Genomic DNA, 17,913 nt, shown 5'->3' with positions numbered 1-17,913 from the left:
GAATGTCTTTTATTTAAACTTCATTTTTTCTCTCTTTGAACTCAAAATGCCAGTTAATTTAAGTTCAATGAAAGGAATCGGCTGGCTAAAATGCAGACTCCTACCAGCCCGACCAGAGCAGGGATGATTCAGAATGGTTCGGTTCTATTCCTATATGATATGTAAAGGTGATGTAAAAGACCATAGCAATTGCATTGCAACTGACACACCAAGGAACAACCAATAACAGCAGTTGGTGTTCATTAACCCCCCCCCCCAAAAAAAAATCTAATTATAAATGTTGTTTGAAGCCTGAAATGTGGCAAATGGTCAAAAAGTTCAGGGGGGTCAAATACTTTCACAAGCCACTGTAGCTAATTTTGTTCTTAGCATAGCATAGCATCTTGGGCAAAAACTCCAGCTCTGATTTGTAACAATATTACAGTAATTACAGAGGTATACAACAATTAATTTAGTATTCACATTTGTTTAATTGTGAAGGTTTTTTTTTTCAGCAATATTTGTGAAACATGTTAGCCAGGTGCCTGAGTATCTGTAGAGAGGGAGAGAGAGATGACAAAATATCCCATCAAAAGTGCACCATTGATGGTTGAGCAAATGAATGGTCTGTTAGTCTAAATTGTTAAATTGTTATAATTCTGGTATGGCCCATAAATTAATGAGCTATGACCTCCCCCAAACAACAATAACAGATTGGTGTTTTTTTATCCCTAATCACATCCAGTATTGTATTATGACCCCATGCGGCTTCTTCGGGGGCCTGAACCATCGTCTGGCCACGTGATGCACAATGAGGGGTGGGGAATGACAGAGGGGGGCGGTTTTATTTTTGACGTTGAAATCGAACAGAACACACTTGCAACCGGGGCCGAAAACATTCAAAGTTGTTCGTCTGCACTTTTCATCCCAAAATCGAGGAAAACATGGCCGCGTCGGGGTCTTATTTTCGCTGAGCAAGCCGGGAAAGCGCAGCGGAAACGGGGCGCCGGATGTAGGGAGCTCCAGTCCAATAAATAAGACATGAGCCTGGCTGGCTGCACCGTGACGAGTCGAGGGGGAGACAACCAGCCATGATGAGAGACTTCCAACCTGACATGTTTTGTCGTCTTTTTTTTTTGTGTGTGTGGCGAACGAGTGAGTAGCTTTTGACGGACTACCCTCGAGGGGGAGGCGGCGCCTCGCCCGGGTGCTGGCTGCTTGGACGCCGCTGACAGGTCGCTGAGCTCCGGGGCAGAGCGAGGCTCCGTCGTGCATCAGTCAGGGACTTTTGCGGCTCTATTTTGTCACGCGGAGGGGCGTTGAAATCACCACAACAAAGGTGAGCAAACGTCGTTTGTTTCGGGTTTGTTCTTTTTTCGACTTGTTTACTTGAGATTCTTGATTTATGATGTAAACCCATTTCAAGGTTTTGTTGTTTTGTTTTCTGGGCTGCTCATGCAGTGATGGGCTCACAGTTGCAAGTAGCATCAAAGGCCTGTTGAGTGACATTTCTAACAGTGTGTAATTACAAAAAAAAAGCCCAACTTGATTTTTTTTTTGTGCGTGTGTGTGTGTGTGGTTACGTGTGCAAAGACAGTAAGCTGTATTGTGCTTCTACTACCATATTGATCCCAGAATAACAACTGGGCGGCTCACATTTCCTTCCTCAAAAGCCTCCTCCTCCTCATCATCTCCTGTGAGAACTTGATGGGTCTAAAAGATACCTTTTATTTTATCTTACCTAGCCATACACCTGAAGTATTTTCCCCTCTATTGCAATGAATCATCATACATAAAAAAAATCGAAGTTGCGTTCTTTATTGAACTGTATGCCTACTATAGTGTCATTACAACAACATGGCTTAATTTGTAAATTGCAGCCCCTGAGCAAATGGCAAATCTCTATTGTCTTTCAGTGTGTCAAGATAGAATATGTAATGGGAGTTACGGTAGGGTCTGCCATCCTTTTCTGCAAATCATGACATCCTGTAGACCAGTGTTTCCCAACCTTTATTGATCCCGGGCACATCACCAATCAAAAATGACACAAGCAGTGGATACTTGTGCCATCTAGTGGAAGAGCATTTCATGATGCTTGCCTGTCACTATCCGTTGCTGGCATAGATTGATGAACAGATCACATCACGTTTACTACGTTTTCCGACTAAGTAAGTGAAGTTCCGACATGCCTGATGATTGCGCACGCTGGTTGGGAATTAGTGAATCACTGGAGACTATAACTTTACTTTACATGGCCCATAAAAAGGGTTGCGAAGGGGTGGAAATGAACAATTGAAAATTGTATGTGAAGTTAAGATGGGATATTTTGGAAATATTCCAGATTGGAACCTTTTCGTGAGAAATAAAGAGGGAAGATTGCTGTTGTTAACGTCTCAACGTTTATGCCCCCACCCACGCGCTGGACTCTGCCCAGAGCCGCAGCCTTCACTGACGTGCACGAGCGTAATTCTGAAAATGCATAGTAACAGAAAAAAATTATCCAACTTCAGCAAAATAGCAGCGCTAACAACACTCAAAATAGATTTTAATCTACAATTAGCTCTGTTGTTTACAGTGGTCACTGGTGATCAAATGATGACTTGATTGAATGCTGCTTTGGTCCGTTAGCTAAATTGCTACTGATACGTTGACAGGGTGTGCAAACCCCTCTTGCATTATCATGCTTTACACATCATTAATTGGGTCCTACCCACCCAGCACCAGACGTCTTCTGGACGTTGAATTTTGGGCTAAATCTGGTTGGCCTGTCTTAGACTTGATTTAGCCCAGAAATAGTTGTTGGAAAATTGGGCTGTGTTTGGGTCATCCAAATGTGTCCAAATTTAGTCCGAAAATAGTCGTTGAAAACTGGGTAGTGTTATAGCCCCTTCAACATAGTCCAAATTTAGCCCAAAAATAGTCGTTTAAATTTGAGTTGTGTTTAGCCCGACCAATGTGGTCCAAATTGAATCCAAAAATAGTCGTTGAAAACTGGGTTGTGTTTAGCCCATCCAATGTGGTCCAAATTTAGTCCAAAAATAGTCGTTTAAATTTGGGCTGTGTTTGTTGTTGTATTACGTTTTTGTTTTTTTAATATGTAAAGTTCTTTGTTACAGTTGCAGCTGTTGTGAAATGCGCTATATAAATAAAGTTGTATTGCTTTAAATGACGCATGATGTTAACAAAGTATCGTCTCGAAAATGTCATTTTTCTTTGCTATCCTAATTGGCATTTATTCAAGATATTTAAAATATATGTCACACCCCCGCGCACCATTTTGAATGGGGATGGACTTCCTGGCTGGCAGCCAATCAGAGTGATTGTCACTGACACACTTTGCAGACTGACGTTGGTGTTTTATACATTCAATTCATATCTAAAAAGTGCCATGACACAAAAAACATGAATTTGCCACAATTTTAAACACATGCATTCTACTTTATGAAACCATGACTGAGCACCGCACAACAAGCAATGACCTCCCTGCCATGTTGACATACGCATATCACCAAGTAGGTTGAGATTGGCTGCCTCGTGACTATGTCACACACATGAGGGCTGATTAGTGAGCCGGACTAAAATCCACTCCCGCCCTTACTCACTCGAGCCTCTTTTTGTTCCCCCAAATGTGTCCGGTCTGGCTCTGGGACGGATTGCCCAGCTCTGTTTTTCACTTTTCAACCAAATTTAGACTGTAAAAGGATGTCTTTTCAAAGACGTCTTTTCAACAACATGAAAATGACGTCTTTTCACCTTTCACTTTTCAACCAAATTTAGACTGTAAAAAGATGTCTTTTCGACGACATGAAAATGACGTTTTTTTTCACCTTTCACTTTTCAACTAAGTTCGGATGTTTTTGGAACGGGCACAAGTGACGTCTTTTCTATGTCTTTTCAACAACATGAAAATGACGTCTTTTCACCTTTCACTTTTCAACCAAATTTAGACTGTAAAAGGATGTCTTTTCAACGACATGAAAATGACGGGTTTTTTCACCTTTCACTTTTCAACCAAGTTCGGATGTTTTTTGAACGGACACAAGTGACGTCTTTTCTACGTCTTTTCAACAACATGAAAATGACGTCTTTTCACCTTTCACTTTTCAACCAAATTTAGACTGTAAAAGGATGTCTTTTCAACGACATGAAAATGACGGGTTTTTTCACCTTTCACTTTTCAACCAAGTTCGGACCTTTTTTGAACGGGCACAAGTGACGTCTTTTCTACGCCTTTTCAACCAATTTTTGCTGGGGGTGGGTACTTGTTCAAATGATTCAACATCACTTTGAAGATACCGCCACACAAGCGAGGGTGAGGAACGATCTTAGGAACGCAAATAGTTTCATCTTGGGACGATAACGCCAAGTCATGGCTACTCATCAGCTGTGCGTTTCACTGCGCGTACGCTCATCATTTACTTCTTGTTTTTTTTCTAACCTTAAGAAAAGATGGACTCTGATTGGCTGCTGGCACGCACAATGTCCGATCACTCGCTACTGTTGATGTACAGTATATGCTCCACATCTGTCTTCAAGCGCGCCTCGCTAGCAAGTGGCCGCCCCTGCCGTAAACTAGCCAACTTTAGCCACGGCTGCTTTATAGCATGACCTATTGATAGCGTTACTATATCACAAAATTTTAACGGCGACGCAAGGCTCCGTGCCCAATGTATGTTTTTGTGGTGGACATGCAGTACAGTCGGCGTGTTTTGCAGCAGGTTTGTCTCAAACTGCGGTCCTCGAGGTCCGCTATCCTGCGAACGCACCTGATTCAAATAATCAGCTCATCAGCAAGTCTGAGCCCGGTAACGATCATCATTTGAATCTGGTGCGCTGCGGCAGGGGAGAGGCGGAAAACATGCACGAAAGCGGCCCTCGAGAGCCGGGGTTTGAGACCCCTGTCTTGGAGCGTCGTCAGTACGCACACAGCGCTGTCAAGTCTCGTTGGTTTGGCTCATCGGGTCAGAAAGTCGCCTGCTTTTGTCCTTCTCCAATCCCCTTCCAGTTCTTCAGAACTACCAAGAAGCTTTACTGTGTTGGTAAAGCCGAGCAGAGTTTGTGTCACATTCCAGACTGGCCGCAAATAGGTCACATTGCGGGGATATTTTCATTTTTTTTTTTTTTTCAATACATGTAAGATGTGACACTTTTTACAATTCGGTAATGTGGCCCTCGATCACCCCTCGCCTGCAACTCGCTTAGAAGTTGCATAGCGTTTATAAGCTTGTTTTTTTTTTTCTTGCTGGAATCCAAAGGATAAAAACATCTCCCGACCGCAAAAACATTTGTTTTGTTTTTTTTTAATCGGAAACACATGCATGTGTGTGTGTGTGCGCGTGAGTACGCGCACACCCCCAGATGCCGTACTATACAGGCAAAAGCTTACTCTGCAGTGAATATTGTTTCGCAAAAAAGAGCCTGGCTCGGTTTTGCACTTAAGTCTATTTTTAGTTACCAAGTCGCACCATTTATAAATAACCCACAGACTCGATGCTGGTGCCGCTCACATGGTTAGACTGCTCCCACAATTGGGCTCACTGCATGTTTGAGGCACCGCACTATGTAGTTTGTGAAGCTATTTACTTCGATGATGCAGCCAAGACATCAATGGAGTTCTTACACGTGCATCATGAGCCTTTTTAAAAATTAAATATTTAGACTGAGGCAAGAATTACTTCTATTCGTTTATTCTTTATTTGCGTTAGGCTACGAAATAGCATAGGTTGGCCCTTCATTCTTGTCGTCAAAAATGACGTATGCGAGATAAATCCCATTTTCTGCTCTCGTCTTCATTTGGGTTGAGCCGGAGTTTATCACAGCTGACTTTGTGTGAGAGGTGGAGCACATGCCGGACTTGTTGCCGGCCAATCACGGGGCAAATATAGACAAGGAGCCATTTGCTTTGACATTCACACCTATGGACAATTCAGACCCTTGAATCTCACACTACGATGCTGGCTCTTCGGATTGACACATGTCGAAAATGACATTAAATAACACGATTCATCAAATAACTTGAATGATTCCATTAGTCGCAGCAAAAGCTCTGCGGGCAACATTTTTCCACACTTATCAACAAGTGCAGCTGTATTACACTGGTCAACAATTTTTTTGATTGTTTCCGAGTGCCGAGGAATTTATTGCTTTCACTTGTTATATTATTGCTATTTTGTTGTTGTATGTAACGTCTTGGTTACAGCTGTCGCTGTCGTGAAATGCGCAGTATAAATAAAGTGTATTGTATATATTGTCTCTATCGTCTTCCAACGTTTGTTTCAAAGTGCGTTGCAAGTTGCTTCTTGACTTTTTCCTGGTTTCATCAAAGCGATCACCCTTGAATTCAAAGACGTCGATTTTTTAGTGAATAGAAGCCACTTTCAAAGTGCACAGCACTCCCTCTCATTATTAAATAGGGAGCCGGTGGAACTTTGCGAACGTAAACACCACAGTCAAAACGAACGATTTGGACAGTTTTCACAAACTATTCCACCCCTTGTTACGATACTTAGCTGTACTTAAATGTTCACAATTACATTTTTTTACTGGTCCCACTAACGCAAACCTATAAAGTTGGCTTACCTTTCTCTGGATTTTGTAACGACAAATGAAGTTAGACGTTGTTGTTCAATGCGTGAGGTGCAAACCATGCGTTTTTTTTCCATCGTATTTTTGTATTGAACAAAATAATCCATTGATTCCAATTAATGATGATCGGAGTTACTCCGACGCTGTTGGCGTTTACGTTGCCACTTCACGCTAACAAGTGACGCTCACTGGGTTTCCAGGTTAGCGCGAATGATCAAAAACACCCCCTTGTTTTTTTTCTTTCTTTCTTGCTTTCCTTCCTAAAAAGTCAAAGTGTGTCCAAATGCAGATTTAAAACTACAAACAAGGCGACTTGTCAAGTCATGTAGTTCAATTCGATGTCAAGCCGAGTCACTTAGATGCCAAGTCCCAAGTCAATTCAAGTCATTCCCATGTCTTAAAAATAGCAACTCGAGTCTGACTCGAATCAAGTCATACGACTCGAGTCCCCCATGTCTATTATATTTATGTCTATGATATTTATAGGTTTTAACAGTTGGTAACAGTGATGAAGAGCAACGAGTACAGCACTGAAAAACGCCTAGTGGACCGATGCGATAAACATTTAAGTTCGGAACGATGGCAATTGTGGCTTATTAGCACCCCGTAGAAAAGTGAAATCAATCTGGAGAGTGAATGCAGACCTTCTGTCAGACACAGGAACCAACGGGGGATGTTAACATCATTACCAATGTTCCATTCCGATAATTGCTCCAATAGGCCATCTCATTGGATGAACAAGCGCAAGAGTAGAGCACTGGTTCCCCTATTGGATTGCGGGTCCAATTGAAGGAATCATTTGCACCAATTCCACTCTTGCTTTGCTGTAAATTTCAAGTAGAGCATTGAGTTGCCATGTCAGCGTTTGCCCCGATCAAGGTCCGAGTGGATGTAGCAGACATCGCTTTCCAGTGACTTTTTGTAGTCACATTCGGTGGTTTAAGTAACAGCTAAATCAATCGTGAAAATACTAGAAGTGGGCATTCCGTCAATACTTTGAAAAAGCGACGGACTAAGCGTTGACGGAAATAGGTTTTCGTCCGTCACTGAAATCGTCACTAACCAGGTCGTACATTCTCAGTCCGTCTCCGACCAACTCCCGTTTCGCACGTGTTTCGCGTTAAATCAGGGTTGCTTCGAACGTTGTTAAGATAATGATGACGGACTGATGATTGTCGGACGGGTGGACCAGTGAAATTTACTGACAGTCCTAAAATAGCGGCAACGAACTGTAATTTAGCGGTGACGGAAGCGCGGTTAAAACAAACAATGACGAATTATAGTTTGGTTCATCTTGAAATTATGATGGATTGACGATGACTGACAGATGGCCCGGCAAATGGAAAATGACGAATGACGGACCGGCAAAATCTACTGACACGCCCACCTCTGGAAAATGCAATCAATTTGTTTTTGTCGGGGCTTGTGCTTATTTTACATTAAAGCGGAAGTCAACCCAAACATATTTTTATCACAAATATGTTCCAGCAGGCCCACTTGTTGAAACACGGCATTCTGATTAATTTTGCGTTTGTGGAATATAAATTAAGCAGCAAAATCCAGGCATTTTTAGCCATCTCAGGGGGCGGCCATTTTGTCACTTCTGTCGACTGAAAATGACATCACAACTGCTCAGGGCTCAGGTAACGACCAATCACGGCTCAGCTTCAGAAAACAGGTCAGCCATGATTGGTCGTTACCTGAGCCGTGAGCAGTTGTGATGTCATTTTCAGTCGACAGAAGACAAAATGGCCGCCCCCAGAGATGGCTAAAAACAAGTGGATTAACACTTATTCCCCAAACACAATATTTATCAGAATGCCCTGTTTCAACTAGTGGGCTTGCATAGAACATATTCTTTAAAAAAAATATGTTTGCGTTGACTTTAAGACCTCCTGAAAAATGTTAACATTATGAAAAAAGTTCATAATATGTCGCCATTCAAAAATATATACAGAAAATTGACTTTAATTACTTTTTTTCCAAGGAGTTGGTTCTCTGAAGTGCCTGCCCAGCCATCAAGTGTGAAATTAAACATCCAAGTAAGAAGTTCCACCATTTTCAAGAGATGGTCTGAGTCCGGCCACCTGATAACACGGACGCACTATCATATCAAACCCAAAAGGTAAGTACAGCTGAAGTGTGACACAGATTAGCGTTACCTAACAGCGTTATCGCTCCGGACCACTGATAACTGGCACATACAGGGAGTCCTCATTTTACGAACGAGTTCCGTTCCTATACTGGCGATGGAACACAAATTCTGTATATGTCGGATTTCACCTTTAAAGTCGAAATTTATGTCAAAATACTTTATATAAAAAAAACGAAAATACATTATAATAAAAAGCAAAAGATGCTGCACTGCTGAGAAGTGGCTGGAGAAGGAGGAGAGGCGAAAAAGGCAAAGATACTGCCGGCGCGCAAACAGGCACGATCGAGACACTCTGCGCATGCGCATTGCTCAACCGCAAGGAATTCTGGTCTTTGTAGTCCAGGAAGTGCTTGTATGCGGAAGTGCGTTGTTCGGCGCGAAACCCCAAACCATCCGGAAGTATTTCAGTCCTTAGCAAAGCAAAATCATTTCTTGAATTACAAAGCTCTACATATTTTATATAGTCTACTTGTTTTGCAGTATTTGAATTACCGTACGAACGCATGAGAGAAGGCCTACAAATCTTCACTCCAACCGTAATGCTCACTCCAGAAAGGAGCAATCAGAATGGTTCATAAGGCAGGTTTCCATGGTGACACTTTATTTATAAATGCCTGCCTCCTATAACTTCTTGATCTAGTAGAATCAAAACTACAAGGGAAAGCTGAACTTCAGAACCAGGAGTGTTCAAACTAACCGCGAAGAGAACGTGCATATCAGTCAGTGGTGTGAAGGTTTGGAATAAACGTCATGATCTCAAACATAGTCCAAGCATGAGGCTGTTTAGGAAATTGGCTCAGACTGATTGAATACTAACACGTCTGGAATGAATGAACTCAAGAAAGAACCGTGACATTGTATCATTTTTATGATGGACAACTAGATTTGAACAGAATTCGGGAAGGTATTATGGCAACTGTGCCATTTTTCAAACCCGGTTGAAGACACATTTCTTTTCTCTGGCTTTTTGATCAGACCTGAAATTTTCGCCTCTTTTCCGGTGTCAATTGTATAGAGGGTTTTATGTCAATTGATTGGCTTTATTTATTTATATTCTCATTTATATTTTATATCTATTTCTACCTATATTTATTCATACATGTACCACAGCCTTTCATTGTTTTGATTCTATTTATTGTATTGTTTGTAAAGTGCTTTGTCACAGCTCTAGCTGTTATGAAATGCGCTCTATAAATAAAATTGTTATATAAAAAGTGTGATTAAAATACCATCATTTCTTCTTTCATCCTTCCCGCTCCTTTCCTCACAGGTCTCCGTCAGCCCTCTACCTGCCCCCGTCCCCAAAGAGAATAGTAATAAGGGGAAACACACGAACAACAAAGACTAATACTGACTTGCCTCGTTATACCTCCAACCACAAGATATGGAACACTGAAGCATTGCAGCCAAGGAAATGCGCGGCGAGGATATCTAGAAATTTTAAAGTGCCTTGGACAGAACACTTGATTTTCCCTGACCCCCCCCCCCCCACCCCTACTCATAACTGCCATTTGTTTCTCTGCTTTCTTTTGATTTCCTTCCATTTCCTTCCACCTGCTCGCCACCGTTAACCCCACGCGCCCCCTCCCCTCAACACCTTCCTCATCACCGCCATAATCTTCACACTCAGCAGCAGCCTCTGCTCACAGCCCGCGATGCTGTGATAACTATGGCAACAGCCACCTCTTCCTCCTCCCCCTCACCATCCTCAGCGGGCACCAACGGCAGCGCCCGGGAACACCTGATGGCGGTGAGGCGCCGTAACCCTCATGGCCGGCCGTACACGACGGGGACGGAAAACATCCACAGCCTGTCGGGCTCCCCCCCCCCCGCAACGTCGGGCTTGGCGTCGGGGGCCGAGACAGAAGTGGCGGGGGTAGGGCTACAGCGGGCCAATAGCGACACTGATCTCGTGACGTCAGAGAGCCGGTCCTCACTAACGGCGTCGACGTACCAGCTTATCCTCGGGCATGGGCACCTCGTCATTTCGTGGGACATCAAGGAGGAAGTGGACGCCACGGACTGGATAGGACTGTACCACATTGGTGAGCAAACGCAGAGAATGAGTAACTTTAGGAGGTGTGACCTAAACTTTCCAAAGGATAAGCAGTTCAGAATGAATGAATAATAATTCCGTTTGGCATTCACAAATCTAGTTTCGTGCTCCACTTGGTGGCATCTTGGTGCTGAAGTGCGTTGATGGGCTTTATTTAGACAAAAGTAGTCATTTGACACCATCTTGTGGTATCTATAGGCAGTCATACTACAGTATAAACCTTTTTTTGTGGGGGGGGGCCATGAAGTATCTGCAGATTTTTACTACTCTCAGCAGGGCTCAGTCCTTAGTTGCCACAGATATTTTGCATTCACTGTATTTGTTCTTTTTAGCAAAAAAAATAAGAGTTTGACAAATTGCAAATCTGCTCATTTAATGAACTGAATCATCTAGTTTGTTTGTGGAGGAATTATCATATCATAAATCATATTACACCAGGGGCCATTGGGATACATTGGCGTTAGTGTCGTCGGTTAACTGCCACTTAGACTTTTTGTAAGTGCCATGAAAAAAAAACCCACAGTGTCATAAATCAGGAAACTTGTGTGTTTCATTTGTGTAGTTATAACATGTTGAAGTTGGTGTACTGCAGAGCAGCGTAGAAAAGTCGCATTTGCTAAAAATGTCAAAGTTGCCAGAGCTCGGCATTTTACAAAAAATTCACCATCCATTTATCGCCTTCCGCCGTCCGTTTATTCGCCATTTTGTCCGGCCGGAAAAAAATAGTACCTGCCTATGGGCAGGTCCGCCTATGATTTTAAACGGGCTTCCGTTAACGTTTCCGACTACAAACTGCGACCATCTACCGCTAAATTTTGATCCGTCTATCCATCGATCCGTCTATCCCATTAGCCATTAGCTGACCAAAAACATGCCTGATGTAAAATACACCAATCAAGCAGCAAACTGACCTGCATCAAACGAAACAATAATCATGAATGTCAGATTGTAGACGATAACATCCAAGGGCGAAAATCCACTTCCGCTTATGCTTAATCCATCCTTTTTAAAAAAAAATATCCCGTTTATTGCTTATCGCCGACAAAATGGGCGTCCGTCATCATAGGCGGACGGACGGTCCGTCGGCTAAGCGGACTGCCCAGCTCAGCTAATTCCTATTATGGAAACTGGACTTGAAAAATGTCCCGATGTCACAAAGGCAAGAACGCTGGTCAAAGGTGAGCTCCATTCCGCCACACACTCCCGGGGGCACTTGGGTAGCATTGATCCAGACCGTAACGAAAGAGAAGAGTTCCGTTTGGGTTTGCGCCAAAGGATGAGGGCTGTCTATGGCTTGGCGGTCCCTCCAGCCGGTTGCACTGGAGCCGTCATCCCGTCTGACCTATGTGTGATGTTAACCGCTGTGACAGCTACACATTTCAGCTGTCAGCTACAAAGCTCTTTATTGATGGTGACCTGACAGAGGGCAATAGAGCTGACTGTGCGGGCGTGTTTGTGTGTGTGTGTGTGTGTGTGTGTAAAGCGGAGGTTTCCGAATGATTAGTCTGACCTAAGTTGTTTGTTTTCCTGTATCAAAATAAAATGTGTGTATGTATATATATATACTACTATATAGTGACTGGTGTGAAGATGCATGGACTATTAAGTAGTTATATTTTCAATTTTCCTTGTTTGACACTGGTTGGAGGAATCTGAAGTAATTTGCTCATTTTGGAAAGCCAAATTCGAACACTGTAGCATATTAGTCACATCATCTCGGAGCAAAATCAAATTGCTAGCAGAAAGCCGAGCTAAGTGGCATCTAATTGGAGATAAAAACTGCCATTCATCCAGATGTTTATGTGTTCTCTAGATGAGACATGCGTCGCCAATGTGTGGGACTCCAAGAACCGCGGCGTGAATGGCACTCAGCGAGGCCAGATTGTGTGGAAACTGGAGGCGGGGCCCTACTTTATGGACTGTGAGTACCTTTATAAAAGTAGCTAAACTGTATATGGGGTTACTGAGATGTTGCTATTCCTTTTTGAATCACATTTGCTTTGGTGTCAAAAGCAATTTTTTTTTTTTTTTTTTTTTAGTTGTGTAGTTCAAAGGTCAGTATGGTAGGGTATGACCAAACCATAGAGTTAAACCGGTGACGATGAGGAGGTGATTTACCTAAACGAATTTGAGCAAATTTGTTATTCCGGAAGTGTGTATGAAACGGACACAGCCAAGAAGTAGCTCTCAATTTCCAAAAGGCTAGCGACCTCTGCCATAGTATAAAATTAGTGTTAAGTGAGCCTTCTTTATACAGCACTCCATTCTATACGGCAGACTTGGGGTCAAATTAAAGTCGAACTAGCCTTCAGAAAAGAAAAGTGGTCAGTAATGATGCTCTGCGATGATGACTCAATAGACCTGAATGGACTATAGAGCGAGTGAAATGTTTTTAAGAGAAGTCTAACGTATACATTTATCTCACCAGATTAAATGACGCTAACGATGAAATCAACTCAGCACGTGTGAATGATTGTGAATTGTCTCTCCGCAGATGAGACTAAGATCTGCTTCAAATACTATCACGGTGTGAGTGGAGCACTAAGAGCAACAACACCTTGCATCACCGTCAAGAACCCCGGAGTGACGGTACAGCCGTTTTCCCTTACTAGTTCTCACATGTCCTTCTAAAAGTGTCGCTGTGGAGGGTGGCACTGGCACCGTTGCTTTGAACGCTACAATATGCGTCGGTCTTTCACGTAATTGGGTTGTGGGGACAGCAGCCTGAGCTCTGTCCAGCTCTTCCTGGGGGGTGGGGGGGGGTGCCAAAGTGTTCCCAGGTCAGCCGAGAGATTGTCTCACCACGGAGGCTTCCCCAGGGACTTCTCCGCTTGGGCATGCCCCCGCGGGACATCTCGCCAGGGAGTGTCCAAAGGACATTCGAAACAGGGTTGATTGAGCGGTAAATCAAGCGCTTCCCATTTCGGGTCAGTGCCTTCTTCACCACAAATGACCAATGCAGACTCTGCACCGATGCGCCTGTCCATCCAAGATATTGCAACTCTTGCTCGCGGCAGGCTCTAACTAAAAGTGTAGAATGAAAGCCTCAAGAAGAATTATCCGACTTTACGGCGTAATTTCAAAGAAATACCGATAGGAGAGCTGCTTTTTTTTTCCAGTTCAAGTCACTACATGAGCAAAACTCTTCACTTTTCACTGCCAGACATTTTCAGGACCCTCTTTTACCCTAAGATTAGAAAAAAAAAAAACACGAAAAAACATATATAAATACGTTTGTGGGATAAATGTGTCCTTGGCAGTGAATGAGTTAATAACGCTATCTTCGGTACTCATTTAGTCTTTTTTCCCCCGCCCTTGACAAGCTGAAGTGGCTGAAGTGACGAAACGCTTGCTTCCTGTTCTTTCTCTCTCCCCAGGTGGACAATGAGGGTCAACTTGAGAGCCAATCAGGGGCGGAGCATTGTCGCAAACTTGTCAGCTTCACCCTCTCAGGTGAGAGGACACTTATCAACAACAGAGAAAAGGTCCCTTTTAAATTCCTGCAAATGCAATTGGAGCTAAGTGCTCATTGTCTGCTGCAGACATCCGGGCGGCGGGCCTGAAGAAGGGCATGTTTTTCAACCCAGACCCTTACTTGAAGATGTCCATCCAACCTGGCAAAAGGACCGGCCTCCCCAAGTTCACCCACCACGGCCAGGAGAGGCGGACCTCCATTATCGCCAATACCACCAACCCTGTTTGGCACGGAGAGGTTGGCAACTTGACGCATTGCCGCTCCCACAGGCCAATTCCGATGGCTGTTTGATGTCTGTCCTTCCCCCTTCCCCCGTAGAAATACACTTTTGTGGCCCTGATGAGTGACGTGATGGAGATAGAGGTGAAAGATAAGTTTGCCAAGAGCCGGCCAATCATCAAGCGCTTTCTGGGTCAGCTGATCGTACCCGTGCAGAGACTTCTGGAGGGGCCCACAGCGGAGTGAGTGCATACGCATTGCGTGCGTAAACCGTGTGTTCTCTGGTCATTTTTTGGATTAAATCCCGCTCTGTGTGTGTATACAGCCAACACCCGGTCAGCTACAGCTTATGTCGCCGCCTCCCGACAGATCACGTTAGCGGGCAGCTGCAGTTCCGGGTGGACATCACCTCCACTGGACATGAAGGTGTGTACCCTTAAAAATACAGAAATAGGCAAATAGTTAGTGTTAGGTTCTGCAGGAAAAATTGGGAATTGGTATATATTAGTGCTGTCAAACGATACTATTTTTTAAATTAATCGCAAAATGTTCCACAATTAATCGCGATTAATCCGATTTTTCAACTAGAATTTTTGACATAGCTTGGAACCATATTTACTTGAGTAAAATGTTGGAATTAATATGGAAAAAAAATATTTTGATTAAAAACTGTTCTAATAGCTTTTTTTGACACCTGAATATGATTCTTTTCCTGTAAAATACCACTATTGAACGATACACCAAAGACGTACTACTAATGTGGTATTGGAATCTGGCTTGGCCAAAGTGCGCAAATTACTTTGGATTTCTACAATGAGCCATCGAGCAACTTTTTAAAGTAAAACTACATAAAAGCCCGTCTTTGTGACAGTGACTCTCCTCTAAGGCTGCAAAGTGAGCAGAGGGAAGCTCCCGCAGGAAGTAAGTAAAACTGTTAACTGAGTTAACTGAGTTAACTTCTTTTTTCTGAGTTATAAAATGTAAATTAATCTCCATAGTTAATGCTTTAAATTTTGACAGCCCTAGTATACATATTTCCATTGCATCCTGAAGTTGGACCTGGCAAGCGTATTTTTTCCGCACACAACCCTGCAAACCAAACTTGGGCAATGAAAACCTACAACCTCCTTGGTGGAACTAATCAGCCTGTGTTCCTTTGCAGATGCAACAGGAGCCATCTTGGGCAGCACCGTCAACAGTGACCCGGGGAGTCCCTCTGACGATGAAGACCTCCCGCACCACTCCTCATCTTCTCGCCTCGGATGCGGCGCTTCCCTCGCAGGCTCGGAGGAAAGCCCCCTGTTAGTCAATGGTGCTTGTTACTATGGCAACAGCAGCGCATGGCAGGAGGACACAATTCTGCCGACTGTCGGCGGCCACACCCACAGACAAGTGTCCCTCAATGACTACTTGGACGCCATCGAGGCCTCCGGGAGCCCCATGGAGCGACTTCCCGCGGGGCCGTCGCCAAGACTTCGCTCCAGCTTTCCCACAGACACGCGTCTCAACGCAATGCTCCACATAGACTCGGACGAGGACGAGGAGGGCACGGGGCAGCGTGGCGTCCAGCAGGAGACAAGATCGCAAAGGGCCGCAGATGAGGACATTGCCGGTGGGAGCCAGGGCGACAAATGTGAGCATCCCGGATCGGAAGCGGGCACTCCTGTCACCGAGTCGGCTCAGGCCGGAGGTTCCGGCGGTGCAGCAAAGCTACAAATGGAGGAGGGGACGCCGACGATCGTCAACGCGGATGCTATAACTGGTGCGTCGGCACGTGTTGGTGGAGAAACGGAAGCCAGTGGTTCTTCTCAGGCTTCACAACTAGGGTCCGAAAGTGATTGCACACGCGGCGAGCAAAGTTCGAGGGTGAACGCCAACCAGGACGCAGCCTGCAGTTCTTCATATAGCTGCGGCCCACTTTCTCCCATTCAGGTAATATGCTGTAGTTATCGATATGGATTCGGATGTATTCAAATTTGTTGGTTCTGGTGAACGGGGGAGTAGCCATCGTTTCAGACGTGGGGACCTAATTAACCAAACTGTTAAACTCAGGTTGAGTTAAAACCAGAAGGCGGGCAATTTACAACATTTTTCCGGTCTGACATTCGTCATCCGTCAGCGGCCTGACCACCATTTTAACCGTGCCTCAGTCTGAAAATTTCACTGGTCCGCCCACCCCCAAAAAACATGTCATCGTCCAACAGATGAACAACCCGATGTGATTAGAATGTTGAATGGAGTGCACTATATGTCGTATCAACATCACACAGTGTCAGCCCAAACAAACTTTCCAAATAAGTCTTTATTTTACTCATTTGCTAGCTTGTGCATTTAATATTAGCATTACGCGACAGAGACAACTTGACATGCGTTAAGAGTCAGTCATAGATGGATGTAACGGAGAGAACCCGGTCACTTTTCAAAATAAAATGTTTTTTAGCCTCAGCTAATAAAGCGGAAGTACTGTACTTGTTTTTTTTTTTTTTTTTTTCCCCCCCTTTCATCGTGGCCTGCGGCCCGGTACCGGTGGTTGGGGACCCCTGAATTAGATGACATGGTAGTACATAGAGGCTGAAAAAAAAAAAAAAAAAATTCAACATACCCATCCATGTACTGGAAACTGTACAGCTATGAGAAACACTACAAAATGAAGAGGATAGACAGGAATAAATTAATACAATTTAAATGAATAAATGTTTTGATTGTAATTATAAAGCAGTTTTTCTGATGGTCTTTAGGCCAGCAGAGAAGGCCTTGCTGTCCCTGACGTCCTTCCTGTGAAAAATCTGTCAAAATAGCACCAGCATGTATCAAAGACAAAAAAAAAAAAAAAAAAAAAAATTGTACTTGTGCAATGAATTGATCTTTGTACTATCCATGTTTGACACCATCAAGAATCTGCTTTTTTTTGTGCCAGGAGGTGGAGACGAGGGCGGAAGTGGCTCCTCGGGCAGAGGAGGAAGGAGCAGAGTTATCCAGCACCAACAGCTTGGCGACAACTGCTATGACAACAGCGAGCGACGTTGGAACCTCTGATGCAGGTGAGCGGGAACTCTGGCAGTAATCAATTCATTCATCACTGACACTTATCATGCTAAATTGAATTCCGCTCACATTTGTGTCCAAGTGTTTTTGTTGAGTTGAAGCAGAGTCGCGTGTCGATTCCCTACCACTAATGATGTGTTGCGAGAGGTCTTTGGGTGAGCTGTGGGAAATATCCAAATTTCACTTTTATCGGTCTGAAAATGATTATGCGCTACTAATAATGTACTGCCTTTGTTTATTTCAAAATACCGGTGATGCATAGTCACAGGCAAATTGATTAAATTATCTGCCATTAGATCAATGTTTCTCAAACTTTTTTAAACTCCAAAAGTACTGAATAGCTCTTCAAGTATGACCAGCATTAAAATGCAGTAGCATAATAGGCCCAAGTGGTCATCC

At 43.7% G+C, this 17,913-nt stretch overlaps 1 protein-coding gene across 1 annotated transcript in view; it reads left to right on the top strand.

Annotated features, from left to right (window-relative positions):
• Positions 1-834: 834 nt before the first annotated feature.
• The window catches only part of hecw2b (HECT, C2 and WW domain containing E3 ubiquitin protein ligase 2b), a 33,920-nt gene continuing 16,841 nt past the window's right edge, over positions 835-17,913 (top strand). Inside the window, exons 1-11 of the mRNA XM_086036564.1 lie at positions 835-1,318; positions 8,552-8,689; positions 9,990-10,764; positions 12,589-12,696; positions 13,270-13,364; positions 14,153-14,228; positions 14,318-14,487; positions 14,569-14,711; positions 14,795-14,895; positions 15,632-16,401; positions 17,387-17,510. Of these exons, the coding sequence (XP_085892690.1) occupies positions 10,389-10,764; positions 12,589-12,696; positions 13,270-13,364; positions 14,153-14,228; positions 14,318-14,487; positions 14,569-14,711; positions 14,795-14,895; positions 15,632-16,401; positions 17,387-17,510 (1,963 nt within the window). The 5' untranslated portion in view covers positions 835-1,318; positions 8,552-8,689; positions 9,990-10,388. The remainder of the gene's footprint in view (positions 1,319-8,551; positions 8,690-9,989; positions 10,765-12,588; positions 12,697-13,269; positions 13,365-14,152; positions 14,229-14,317; positions 14,488-14,568; positions 14,712-14,794; positions 14,896-15,631; positions 16,402-17,386; positions 17,511-17,913) is intronic.

This window comes from Filicampus tigris, chromosome 1 (assembly GCF_054856515.1).
Source record: "Filicampus tigris isolate MCC_2025a chromosome 1, RoL_Ftig_1.0, whole genome shotgun sequence".
NCBI lineage: Eukaryota > Metazoa > Chordata > Actinopteri > Syngnathiformes > Syngnathidae > Filicampus > Filicampus tigris.
Note: the sequence above shows the minus strand (reverse complement) of the source record. Positions and strands in the feature narration are given on the sequence as shown.